A 13,572-nucleotide genomic window follows, 5' to 3' on the forward strand; every position below is an offset into this window, starting at 1 on the left:
GTTAAGAACAGCTTTCTAGGTTGTTGGGTGCTTATTCCGAAAGCCATTCTTAACATGGGGAGGTTAGGGTGTTTATAATATGCTGGGCACGTCTTAAAAATTTACCAAAGAAAAAATAATAATAATAATAAAAACTACTTTGGGGGGGTGGGGAGCAATAGAAAAAAATGTTTTCAAAATATTTTTAATTATATGAAATAAAATATGCATCAGGTGCGCTTGAAAGCCAAATCACAATTATATTTCAGAGATATATACTCCATCTTTAAGAAGATGGAGTATATCTCTGAAATATATTTGTTATAAATTTCAAGCACGTAAAATATTGTTTATTTTCCTAATATTACGTTGTGATTTGGCTTTCAAGAGCACTTGATGCATATTTTATTTTATTCAAATTAAATCAATGTTTCTATATGCACTCACACCCTTGAGTTTATTTTTAATTATATTTTTCTGTAATTATTAATGTATTAAAAAAGATAATTATTAAAACAAAATATTACTAAATATTAAGCATACCAAAGAAAAATATTCTGTGTTGCCATAACTGATTGTCACTATGCAATCTCCATGTGACGTTACTTGTGTAGGCCAGTTTTGGAAGTAATGAGATATTACAAATGCTTTCCTTTGCTCCCATTTCTTTAAATTCCAATGATGACCAATGGTCAATACCAGTGAAAAGTCAATGGTAAACAGCTATTGCGATAATGCAAAATTATTTAAAAGAGGTGAACAGTACTGAAAATCTGGGGAGACTTGTCACCTAGATTTCAGGGAACACCACAAATTGTTGACAAAAAAAAATCTTTGATAATGGCCTCTTTGAAAACTCTTAGTATACACAATAATAATGAATTATGATTGATTCAATCAATCAACAAGGGTTTTATCACTCAATGAGGAACCCCTCCCTGGACTTTAGCTATCTATCTCTGTCCTGAGCTATCCGCTACTATGTGGAACACGTGTTGTATCAGGTCGTCCCTCCATCTCATTCTTGGTCTTCCCTTTGGCCTCTTATGTTCACAAGATGTCAATTCCGTTGTCTGTTGTCAGGTTATCTGGCTACATGCTCTGTCCATCTGTGTTTGGATGTTTTGATGGCAGTATTGATGTCAATAACTCTTGTTTGTTGGTGGATCCAAATGTTTGTCTTTCTGTCTTGTAGAGTGATGCCTAACATTATTCTCTCTACCTTCCTTTGTGCTACTGCCAAGATTTCACTTTGGCGAGTTGTCAGGGCCCATGTTTCACTACCGTAGATCATCACATATTCATTGAAGATCTTCCCTTTGATTGTCATATTTTCTTTTGGATTCTCATGATATTCTCCACTTTCCCAAAGCTGCCCATCCCAATGCTATCCTTCTCGTTATCTCAGGGAGGAGCTCTCCATTTTTGATAATTTTCTTTCCCAAGTAGATGTAGCTTTCAATGTCCTCAATGGTTATTCCATCAACAATTATTGGCGACTAGACAGCGTGCTGGTTTAACATCACATGTGTTTTATGAATTAAAAAAAACAATTACAAACATGTTTTATTAATTTTTGTTTCAAATTCAAAATTATTTTTTAATTTATTGTGAAAATTAACGTTTTCTTTTACAATATGAGACCCTCTAAATATTACTTTTATTATTCAATGGTCTTTCCATCAACAGTTATTGACGACTTGGCAGCGTGCTGGTTTAACATCACCTTGGTCTTCTCACGATGCATGTAGAGTGAATTATGGTTAATTTAATACTATTAGCTAAATCACCAGCCCCTAAAGAATGACTTTTTTTTTTGTAAACATTTCCCAAAAAATATATTTTAGAATTTAAAGTGAAGGATCAGTTTATCAATTTTGAAATATTCTTTGTCAACTTTGCTCGGTCGTAACTTTGCTTCCTGTGGTCGTAAAAATATACATCAAAGTACAGTAGAGATGAACTTCTATGCTTATCCAAATGGAATGAATGAAATGTAAACATTGAAAAAACAGTTTCCCTTTTTGCCGTCGTCACTTTTTACCGTTTTTTCATTTTTAACTTGGCGCATAAAAACATTGAATGCATAAAAGAAAAATAAATTAACATCATTGGAATGCTTATTCTATTCTCTTTCCAGCAATGTAATTCTTTTAAAAATTGACCAACACATAAAAAAGATACGACTTATTGAAGCACATTAGGTAGGTAATATTGCCAATGTCCACGAAAATACAGCATATGCTTGTAATGCTAGGATCAGTTTCACATATAAATGTAAGCACATTTGCAGGATATTCTAACGTTTTAGAGCAGGTTAACCAAAATTGTATATTTTGGTCTCAAAGATAAATTCTATATATTTATTTTTTTGAAGAGATTCTGCTTTTACAACTTTGCCAGTCAGATTCAGGATTAGTGGTAAAAAAATTTAGTAAACATCCCCAAAACGTTAGAATAGCCTGGAAATTATTTTATAATTTTTAGTTAAATACACAACCGATTTCCAACCATAAATTTGAAAACTGTTTTGTTTGTTTTTCTTGTTTCCATCAAGTCTTTTAATGTGTTCACAAGTAATCACCTAAAAAAGTAAAATCTCATTTTGTTAATCATTATAATTACTATATTAGTTTGTGTATCTTGTTTTCATTTTTACAGTTTTATATTACAGATTGCATTTTCACCCCAAACAATTTATAGAGGGCTACTATCAGGGCCATAATTTGCAGAGATACCATGTAGGGAGTTGAGCAGCAAGATGTCTGTTTACATTATACTTGAACTTCTGCATGTCAGTACAGTCAGGGAAACAGGAACTCAGAAAGGAATTCTAACATTTAGAAGTCATAGGAAAGAAACTATTACAGTAGAAGGCATCTGGGGATCTCTACTGTGTAGGGGTGGGATTTTGCTGCTTGTAAAGTTTCTCGGCAGTATTTACATCGACAGGATACAAGGGTTTGTAGTTTGTCAGAGCACCTATCATTAAAATACTTGGAAAACAGGCAGAGGCATGCAACATTTCGTCGATTGAACAACAGTTGAAGCCTAGCTAACAGTGCAGGACCTATTAGGTTGGCGACTCTCTTTTGAACCCTGTCTAAGAGGGAGAGAATAGTAGCAGATGCACCAGCCCCTATGTGGTGACAATACTCCATATATGGACGAATGGTGTTCTTGTAGAGATACAGAATACTCTCAGGCGTAAGTGACTTTCTACTACAGCAGAGAGAGCCAACCTTCTTTGCAACAGTCTTGGCAATGCCTTTTTTAAATAGTAACTTGATTATTTATATTCTTTTACTTTCAGAAATTTAGATGAGATAAGCCGTTGGTACCGTCGGTTTCAAACCTGATAATAAGGAACCGTTTTAGATCCCAGTATCACGCTCTCTTTAGGTGGTCTATCTCATCTGTATGTAACTGCAGGTATAGGCAGATGAGATAGATCAGCTGAAGAAAGCTTGGTAATAGGAACTAAAATGGTTCCTATTATCAGATTTGAAACTGTCGGTACCGATGGTTTATCTTATCTAAATTTCTGAAAATAAAAATATAAATATTACACTCTTATTTTGAAAAGGTTTTCCTTATAACAGAGTACTAGGCTGGAAAATATAACTAAGTAGTTACTTTATTATTTAGAAATACATTCTTAACATGGGAAGGGTACTTTGTAAACTATTCTGTTCCTACACCGTCTTCTTGTAATATTGTTCCCCTTTAAGTGAACTGCAATTGTCACCCCACAATCTCCATTTAACGTTACCTGTGTAGGCCAGTTCTGGAAACCAAGAGACATCATAAACGCTCTCCTCTCCTCCCATTTCCTTAACAATTTGCTGAACGTTTTTCACTTCCACATGTTGGAACAATGGCTTCAGGCGTTTGTATCGACGGTAAACAAGGTATCCTTGACTGCGGACACGGTGAATTGTATCAAAGGGACGAACTTCATAGTCAGGAGATATCTGCAAAGAAGAAACGTTTGTTTAAAAAAAAGGCATGAGTTGTCTCTCCCTACAATCACAAATACTTGAATTACATAATCTTGAAACGTTAAAGCTAAGTGGTCAACTAAAATTGGGATGACCAAGGGCTCCGTTTTTATTAGCTGTTACAGAAAGATGTATCTTATTTAAATATTTTAATGGTGAATGCTCCGACAAACTACAAGCCCTTATACACCTTTGACGTAAAAACCTTTGACAAACCCGACAAGCAGCAAAGTCCCACCTCTACACAGTAGAGATCTCTAGATGTAAGAAAGCCTTTACTCTCATAGTTTCTTCCCCAGAACAACTAGGCTTTGGAAGTCCCTTCCAGGTTCCTGCTTCCCCAACTGTACTGACATGCAGAAGTTCAAGTATAATGTGAACAGATATCTTGCTGCTCAACTCCTTTCATAGTATCCCTGTAACTTATGTCTCTGATATTATCCCCCTATATCAAAGTGGTACTGTGCCTTATTTGGGGTAAAAATGTAATAAAAAAATAAAACTTATAAAAAGACGAATCTGATGAATCTGCCGTTAAAATGAAAGGGGTTACTTTGATTAGGGACCAGATTTATAGAAAACATCCTAAGTAGGGAGTTGAGTAGAAAAATGTTATCATTTTAAATTTTTGTATATTGGTACTTGTGGAAACTGGGAGCAGGAAGAGAATTCCAATGAAGTGGAACTAAGATGTGACAAAATTAAATTTGGATAGCAAAGCTATTGATGGTTTTCAGAAGTTTTGTAACCTTTGGGGATACCACTGGGGCACAGAGAGGAGCAGGTGCTAGTGTTATTGCAAGTAATTTTTGGGACATGTCGCCAGAACAGATGGCCTAGCAAAAAATCTACTCTTTGGAACAACCTCTAGCAAATGAGGATGTAGAAGACCAAAAACAAGAATGTCAGACAAAGTGAAGGACATTGCGGACATTAGCATGGCTGAGTTGCTCAGAATGGCGCAGAACCGGAGTCAGTAGCGAAGATTTGTGAAAAGTGTCACGGCTGGTCAGTAATGACTATTCCATCAAAGGAGTAAGTATGTTGAAAGACAAAGTTTCACAAAATCTGAGCCATCATTCAAAAAATTATTTTACTACAGCAAAAGTGAAACACTATATATAAATAAATATAGAAATATGGAAAAGGAATAACCAAAATTATTCATATAATTATCAGCATTTCATCTTTATTTCAAGACTTCTCCAGGATGACTGATTTGAAGACATAAAGGTGTATACTGAGCAAAAAAAAAAAAAAAACGTTTAATTTTTTTTAACTTTTATCCCTATTATGACCCCTTAAAATTTATTGTTTTGGGTTCAAGTCGAGTTAAGTTGGATCAATGTCCAAGGAACCTATATCTAAAATTTCAAGTGTTTAGACCCAAATTTTCGGAGGAGTTTGGTAGAGTTATCAAAGGTCAAATTGTTGAACTTTGACCCCTTAACAGTGAAATCTCTGGCTGAAACCACGTCACAAAGATTTTCCCAAATCTCAGTACCCTGTATATCAAATTTCGAGTCTGTAGACTGAAAATTGACATAGTTATTTTGTAGGGAAATGTACACAGACACACACAGATACAGACACACATACAGACACATTCACTTTTATAGATGTACTAGCATTTCAGCCCGGTGTTGCCCGGGTGTTTGGATGTGTATGTTGAGCAAAAAAAAAAAAAAATGGTAGTAGGAAGGCAGACTCGAACCCGTACCGCAAAGGAGGAAAAGAACGGGGTAAAACCTAACATTTATGCTGTTATGACCACCGCCAAACTGGAAGCGACATTTTTTTAAATTAAGACTAGACAATCTAAAGGAGAGGATAAGTTTAAAAAATATAGGCGAAAAAAGTGACCCCCCTCCTGTAGAAAAAAGGGGAAGATATTAATGTTTTAGCCAATTTTTCGATATTTGTCGTATGAAAGGTTGAACTTTAAAACGATACTGATCTTGGTAAAATCCGTCACCTCTATTGAAAGTTTAAGGCAGACATGCAAACAGACATACATACATGCATGCATTTATATATTGGTGACTAAACATTTTCGACCCAAACTGATGAAAAAGCTTGCCCTATCTCTTAATACCCTTTATGTAAAATTTCAAATATTTAGACCAGAAATTGTCTGAGTAATTTGGAAGAGACCGCAGAAGTCAATTTTTTTAACATTTGACCCCTATTATAACTCCTTAAAATTTATTGTTTTGGGCTCAAATCAAGTTATTAAGTTAGATCCATGTCTAAGGAACCTATATCTAAAATTTCAAGTGCGTAGACCCAAAATTGTCGGAGGAGTTTAGTAGAGTTCTCAAAGGTCAAATTGTTGAACTTTGACCCCTTAATCGCCAAATTTCTGCCCAAAAACCAGTCACATAATTTTCCCAAATCTCAGTACCCTGTATATCAAATTTCGAGTCTGTAGACTAAAAATTGACAGAGTTATTGCGTATGGAAATGTACACAGACACACACACAGACACATTCACTTTTATAGATATATAGACATATAGATATATATAATAGTTAAAAAAGAACTAGAATAATAGACTTTGCCACAGCCCTCTTTATCCTCCCTCTCCAACACATGACTTAAATCAAAATAACTAAATAAATAAAATTAAACCAATAAATAAAAACCAAAATAAAATTTATCTCTACAATTATATAAATGCAACTTTGTGTGTATGTGAGAGAGAGAGTTCCTTATAGACTCCAAAATGGCTGAACAGATTTTCTTTAAAATTCACAGAACTTTAGTGTATAAGTCTGGGAGCTATCTTAGTTTTGTCTCAGAATACCCCCGATAATTACCAATAATTGATAATCAAAACCATTCTTTTAATTTATCTATCATCGGTAAAGCTATTTTTTCCATGTCGTTGCTTAGCATAACGGGTTGTGAAAATTCTACTGTGTGTAAATTGATAATGTGTTGTTTTTTGCATTACATGGTCTGTAGGTTCAAACTCTGCACATAAATTTCTTAACTTTTTTTTCATTAACTGCAATGAATTTTATAAGATTTGAAAATTTATGTTTTGTTTTTTTTTACATGACGTGGTCTGTAAATTCAAACCCCACATGTAAATTTCTTAATGTTTTTTTTTGTTAACTGGAAAGAAGTTCATATATATATATATATAAACTAGCAGTTCAGCCCAGCTTTTCTTGGGCCCTATATACTGTTCATAATTTACTGTGCATATGTATATTAAAAAGTTTGACTCATGTTCAGGTAACATACATCTAAAATTTCAAGTGTTTAGACCCAAAACTGGTGGAGGAGTTTGGTAGAGTCTGAAAAGGTCAACTCTTTCAACTTCAATTGAAAAATTCTAAGTCCAAACAAGAGGGGATGTAGGTATAGATAGGTGACAATCCTATAGACCAAGCCTTCTCGGATTGTATTCAATTGAAAAAATTCTAAGTCCAAACAAGAGGGGATGTAGGTATAGATAGGTGACAATCCTATAGACCAAGCCTTCTCGGATTGTATTCAATTGAAAAAATTCTAAGTCCAAACAAGAGGGGATGTAGGTATAGATAGATGACAATCCTATAGACCAAGCCTTCTCGGACTGTATTCAATTGAAAAATTCTAAGTCCAAACAAGAGGGGATGTAGGTATAGATAGGTGACAATCCTATAGACGAAGCCTTCTCGGATTGTATTCAATTGAAAAAATTCTAAGTCCAAACAAGAGGGGATGTAGGTATAGATAGGTGACAATCCTATAGACCAAGCCTTCTCGGATTGTATTCAATTGAAAAAATTCTAAGTCCAAACCAGAGGGGATGTAGGTATAGATAGGTGACAATCCTATAGACCAAGCCTTCTCGGATTGTATTCAATTGAAAAAATTCTAAGTCCAAACAAGAGGGGATGTAGGTATAGATAGGTGACAATCCTATAGACCAAGCCTTCTCGGATTGTATTCAATTGAAAAAATTCTAAGTCCAAACAAGAGGGGATGTAGGTATAGATAGGTGACAATCCTATAGACCAAGCCTTCTCGGATTGTATTCAATTGAAAAAATTCGAAGTCCAAACAAGAGGGGATGTAGGTATAGATAGATGACAATCCTATAGACCAAGCCTTCTCGGATTGTATTCAATTGAAAAAATTCTAAGTCCAAACAAGAGGGGATGTAGGTATAGATAGGTGACAATCCTATAGACCAAGCTTCTCGGATTGTATTCAATTTAAAAGATTCTAAGTCCAAACAAGAGGGGATGTAGGTATTGATAGATGAGAATCCTATAGACCAAGCCTTCTCGACGTGTATTCAATCGAAAAAATTCTAAGTCCAAACAAGAGGGGATGTAGGTATAGATAGGTGAGAATCCTATAGACCAAGCCTTCTCAGATTGTATTCAATTGAAAAATTCTAAGTCCAAACAAGAGGGGATGTAGGTATAGATAGGTTAGAATCCTATAGACCAAGCCTTCTCAACGTGTATTCAATTGAAAAATTCTAAGTCCAAACAAGAGGGGATGTAGGTATAGATAGGTGAGAATCCTATAGACCAAGCCTTCTCAACGTGTATTCAATTGAAAAAATTCTAAGTCCAAACAAGAGGGGGTGTAGGTATAGATAGGTGAGAATCCTATAGACCAAGCCTTCTCGACGTGTATTCAATCGAAAAATTTTTAAGTCCAAACAAGAGGGGATGTAGGTATAGATAGGTGAGAATCCTATAGACCAAGCCTTCTCAACGTGTATTCAATTGAAAAAATTCCAAGTCCAAACAAGAGGGGATGTAGGTATAGATAGGTGAGAATCCTATAGACCAAGCCTTCTCAGATTGTATTCAATTGAAAAATTCCAAGTCCAAACAAGAGGGGATGTAGGTATAGATAGGTGAGAATCCTATAGACCAAGCCTTCTCAACGTGTATTCAATTGAAAAAATTCTAAGTCCAAACAAGAGGGGATGTAGGTATAGATAGGTTAGAATCCTATAGACCAAGCCTTCTCAACGTGTATTCAATTGAAAAATTCTAAGTCCAAACAAGAGGGGATGTAGGTATAGATAGATGAGAATCCTATAGACCAAGCCTTCTCAACGTGTATTCAATTGAAAAAATTCTAAGTCCAAACAAGAGGGGATGTAGGTATTGATAGATGAGAATCCTATAGACCAAGCCTTCTCGACGTGTATTCAATCGGAAAAATTCTAAGTCCAAACAAGAGGGGATGTAGGTATAGATAGGTAAGAATCCTATAGACCAAGCCTTCTCAACGTGTATTCAATTGAAAAAATTCTAAGTCCAAACAAGAGGGGATGTAGGTATAGATAGGTGAGAATCCTATAGACCAAGCTTTCTCAACGTGTATTCAATTGAAAAATTTCTAAGTCCAAACAAGACGGGATGTAGGTATAGATAGGTGGCAATCCTATAGACCAAGCCTTCTCAACGTGTATTCAATTGAAAAAATTCTAAGTCGAAACAAGAGGGGATGTAGGTATAGATAGGTTAGAATCCTATAGGCCAAGCCTTCTCAACGTGTATTCAATTGAAAAAATTCTAAGTCCAAACAAGAGGGGATGTAGGTATAGATAGGTTAGAATCCTATAGACCAAGCCTTCTCAACGTGTATTCAATTGAAAAAATTCTAAGTCCAAACAAGAGGGGATGTAGGTATAGATAGGTCGGAATCCTATAGACAAGACTTCTCAACGTGTAGTCAATTGAAAAAATTCTAAGTCCTAACAAGAAGGGATGTAGGTATAGATAGGTTAGAATCCTATAGACCAAGCCTTCTCAACGTGTATTCAATTGAAATAATTCTAAGTCCAAACAAGAGGGGATGTAGGTATAGATAGGTTAGAATCCTATAGACCAAGCCTTCTCAACGTGTATTCAATTGAACAAATTCTAAGTCCAAACAAGAGGGGATGTAGGTATAGATAGGATAGAATCCTATAGACCAAGCCTTCTCAACGTGTATTCAATTGAAAAAATTCTAAGTCCAAACAAGAGGGGATGTAGGTATAGATAGGTTAGAATCCTATAGACCAAGCGTTCTCAACGTGTATTCAATTGAAAAAATTCTAAGTCCAAACAAGAGGGAATGTAGGTATAGATAGGTGAGAATCCTATAGACCAAGCCTTCTCAACGTGTATTCAATTGAAAAATTTCTAAGTCCAAACAAAAGGGGATGTAGGTATAGATAGGTGACAATCCTATAGACCAAGCCTTCTCGGATTGTATTCAATTGAAAAAATTCTAAGTCAAAACAAGAGAGGATGTAGGTATAGATAGGTGACAATCCTATAGACCAAGCCTTCTCGGATTGTATTCAATTGAAAAATTCTAAGTCCAAACAAGAGGGGATGTAGGTATAGATAGGTGACAATCCTATAGACCAAGCCTTCTCGGATTGTATTCAATTGAAAAATTCTAAGTCCAAACAAGAGGGGATGTAGGTATAGATAGGTGACAATCCTATAGACCAAGCCTTCTCGGATTGTATTCAATTGAAAAATTCTAAGTCCAAACAAGAGGGGATGTAGGTATAGATAGGTGACAATCCTATAGACCAAGCCTTCTCGGATTGTATTCAATTGAAAAATTCTAAGTCCAAACAAGAGGGGATGTAGGTATAGATAGGTGACAATCCTATAGACCAAGCCTTCTCGGATTGTATTCAATTGAAAAATTCTAAGTCCAAACAAGAGGGGATGTAGGTATAGATAGGTGACAATCCTATAGACCAAGCCTTCTCGGATTGTATTCAATTGAAAAATTCTAAGTCCAAACAAGAGGGGATGTAGGTATAGATAGGTGACAATCCTATAGACCAAGCCTTCTCGGATTGTATTCAATTGAAAAATTCTAAGTCCAAACAAAAGGGGATGTAGGTATAGATAGGTGAAAATCCTATAAACCAAGCCTTCTCGGATTGTATTCAATTGAAAAAATTCTAAGTCCAAACAAGAGGGGATGTAGGTATAGATAGGTTAGAATCCTATAGACCAAGCCTTCTCAACGTGTATTCAATTGAAAAAATTCTAAGTCCAAACAAGAGGGGATGTAGGTATAGATAGGTTAGAATCCTATAGACCAAGCCTTCTCAACGTGTATTCAATTGAAAAAATTCTAAGTCCAAACAAGAGGGGATGTAGGTATAGATAGGATAGAATCCTATAGACCAAGCCTTCTCAACGTGTATTCAATTGAAAAAATTCTAAGTCCAAACAAGAGGGGATGTAGGTATAGATAGGTTAGAATCCTATAGACCAAGCCTTCTCAACGTGTATTCAATTGAAAAAATTCTAAGTCCAAACAAGAGGGAATGTAGGTATAGATAGGTGAGAATCCTATAGACCAAGCCTTCTCAACGTGTATTCAATTGAAAAATTTCTAAGTCCAATCAAGAGGGGATGTAGGTATAGATAGGTTAGAATCCTATAGACCAAGCCTTCTCAACGTGTAGTCAATTGAAAAAATTCAAAGTCCAAACAAGAGGGGATGTAGGTATAGATAGGTTAGAATCCTATAGACCAAGCCTTCTCAACGTGTAGTCAATTGAAAAAATTCAAAGTCCAAACAAGAGGGGATGTAGGTATAGATAGGTTAGAATCCTATAGACCAAGCCTTCTCAACGTGTAGTCAATTGAAAAAATTCAAAGTACAAACAAGAGGGGATGTAGGTATAGATAGGTGAGAATCCTATAGACCAAGCCTTCTCAACGTGTATTCAATTGAAAATTTCTAAGTCCAAACAGGGGTGGACGTAGGTATAGGTAGATGAGGAGCTACTGGACCAACACATGTCAAGTAGTATTCAATTGAAATTTTTAAGTTCGAAACAGTGTAAGTAAGTGTCTGGAAGTGCCCGATCAACGCCTACTGCCATGTTGGGTGCATGTAGGCGTAGCAAAATGCCTTCTAATCTGCTAGGCATATCGGGACTTAGTTTTTTTTCTGTCCTTTCTCTGCACCGTGTAGGTTGGCGTCTGGATGTGCCTCATCGACGCCTACTGTTACCTGGGATAGCAAGACGGGGAATAGGGATAAAGAATAAGAAAAGGGAGATAGACAGATCTAGATAAATACAGAGGTATAAAGAGAGACAGGCAAGGGAGATACATTTCATGATTCAACTTATATGCTAATAGGAAATAGTTGGTGTATCAGGAACACAAGCATTGTTTTACTGGTTAATTTTACATCAGAATACACTTGTAGATTTTATGTAGCTTTTTTCTATAGGGAACATGCAAATAGCACACATAACATCTAGACATATAAATATATACATAAAACAATTATAGTTATGAGATATATCTGAACTAATCCAAAAAGACAATAATGATGAATATCATCACTTACCTTGGAAAATTATCCAGGCTGTATGCCTACTCACATTCCATCAAACACCAGGAAATCATGAGCCATTGCTTGGTTGATTTTTTTTATTTTTATTTTTTTCATACACATTTGTAATTGTGTCTTGCTTTATCAAGTATTTTTGTAATTAATCTGTGGTGTTGGGAGAGGTGTTAACATGAATCAATTTTGCTTAACATTTTTTATTATGTATATTTTTTTCAGTTTACAGAGTCATTGCAGTACCAAGTCTGACACTGTAATTGCTTGAAAAGTATTGCATTGGGAAGGATTCTTTTTTCTTTCTTTTTTTTTTTTTTTTTTGAGGTGTGCAGGAATTTCAGTAGGGGAAGTTTCTACTGATTTCAGATTCCAAGACAGCAAAGTTGTATTTTATTGTTTGTGCATTCTTTTATCAAGTTTTTACAGATGTTTTTGTGTTATGAAAGTGAAAATGAATGAGTTGCAAAGACATTTACATTTTTGCATTCTTTTTTTAATTCTTCACCTCGTGTGTTTTAATGTCCCAAGAGTGAACCAAGACGGATGAGTCTTATTCAGCAGAGTGGAAAAAAACAGGTTACCTTTGGTTGTCCTCAATGGATTTGTCCATAGTATAATGTGTCCAAGTTATTGCCCTAATAAAGTGAGAACCATACCCCAAAACTAATGCAGAACTCTACTTACGTATTGCACAGCTACAAGAGTTAACTTGTCTAGGATAAGTGCCATATAAGTTTGCACAAGTCACTATATAGCTCTATTTATTAACTCATATGAACTTAAATTGCTGAACATGTCTCAAAAATTTTCTACAGAGCTCTACTTAGAAATGAGCACTCTCAAAGACAATTTATCTAACATAATTTGGAAATATGTTTTATAAAGTTACCATAGAGCTCTCAAATATATTAGGCACTCAAATAAGAAACTTGTTTTAATACTTGTCATATATATATATATATATATATATATATATATATATATATATATATATATATATATATATTAAACACTTACAGTATATCTATACTTACATATTGACATTTAGGTTTTCAAAACATACTGCAGAGCTCTTCATGTTTTCTGAATTTTATTCTTTCGTCTACTAATGTATTGAGCACTCTTAAGTATATTCGTGTAGCTGAATTGCCATACGTTTTTTGAAAGTCTATATTTAGCTCTACTAATGTATTGAACTCTGTCAAAATAAATTCATGCAGTTGAAATGCCATATCTGTTTCT

General features: G+C 35.0%; 1 protein-coding gene across 1 annotated transcript in view; it reads right to left on the minus strand.

Moving 5' to 3' along the window:
• Positions 1-13,154, minus strand: part of LOC145284026 (uncharacterized) — a 98,747-nt gene extending 85,593 nt beyond the window's left edge. The window contains exons 1-2 of the mRNA XM_080133115.1: positions 12,331-13,154; positions 3,752-3,953 (exon numbers count right to left, since the gene is read on the minus strand). Of these exons, the coding sequence (XP_079989241.1) occupies positions 3,752-3,787 (36 nt within the window). The 5' untranslated portion in view covers positions 3,788-3,953; positions 12,331-13,154. The remainder of the gene's footprint in view (positions 1-3,751; positions 3,954-12,330) is intronic.
• Positions 13,155-13,572: the final 418 nt, after the last annotated feature.

Source organism: Euprymna scolopes, chromosome 8 (assembly GCF_053919585.1).
Source record: "Euprymna scolopes isolate OS-2025 chromosome 8, ASM5391958v1, whole genome shotgun sequence".
NCBI lineage: Eukaryota > Metazoa > Mollusca > Cephalopoda > Sepiida > Sepiolidae > Euprymna > Euprymna scolopes.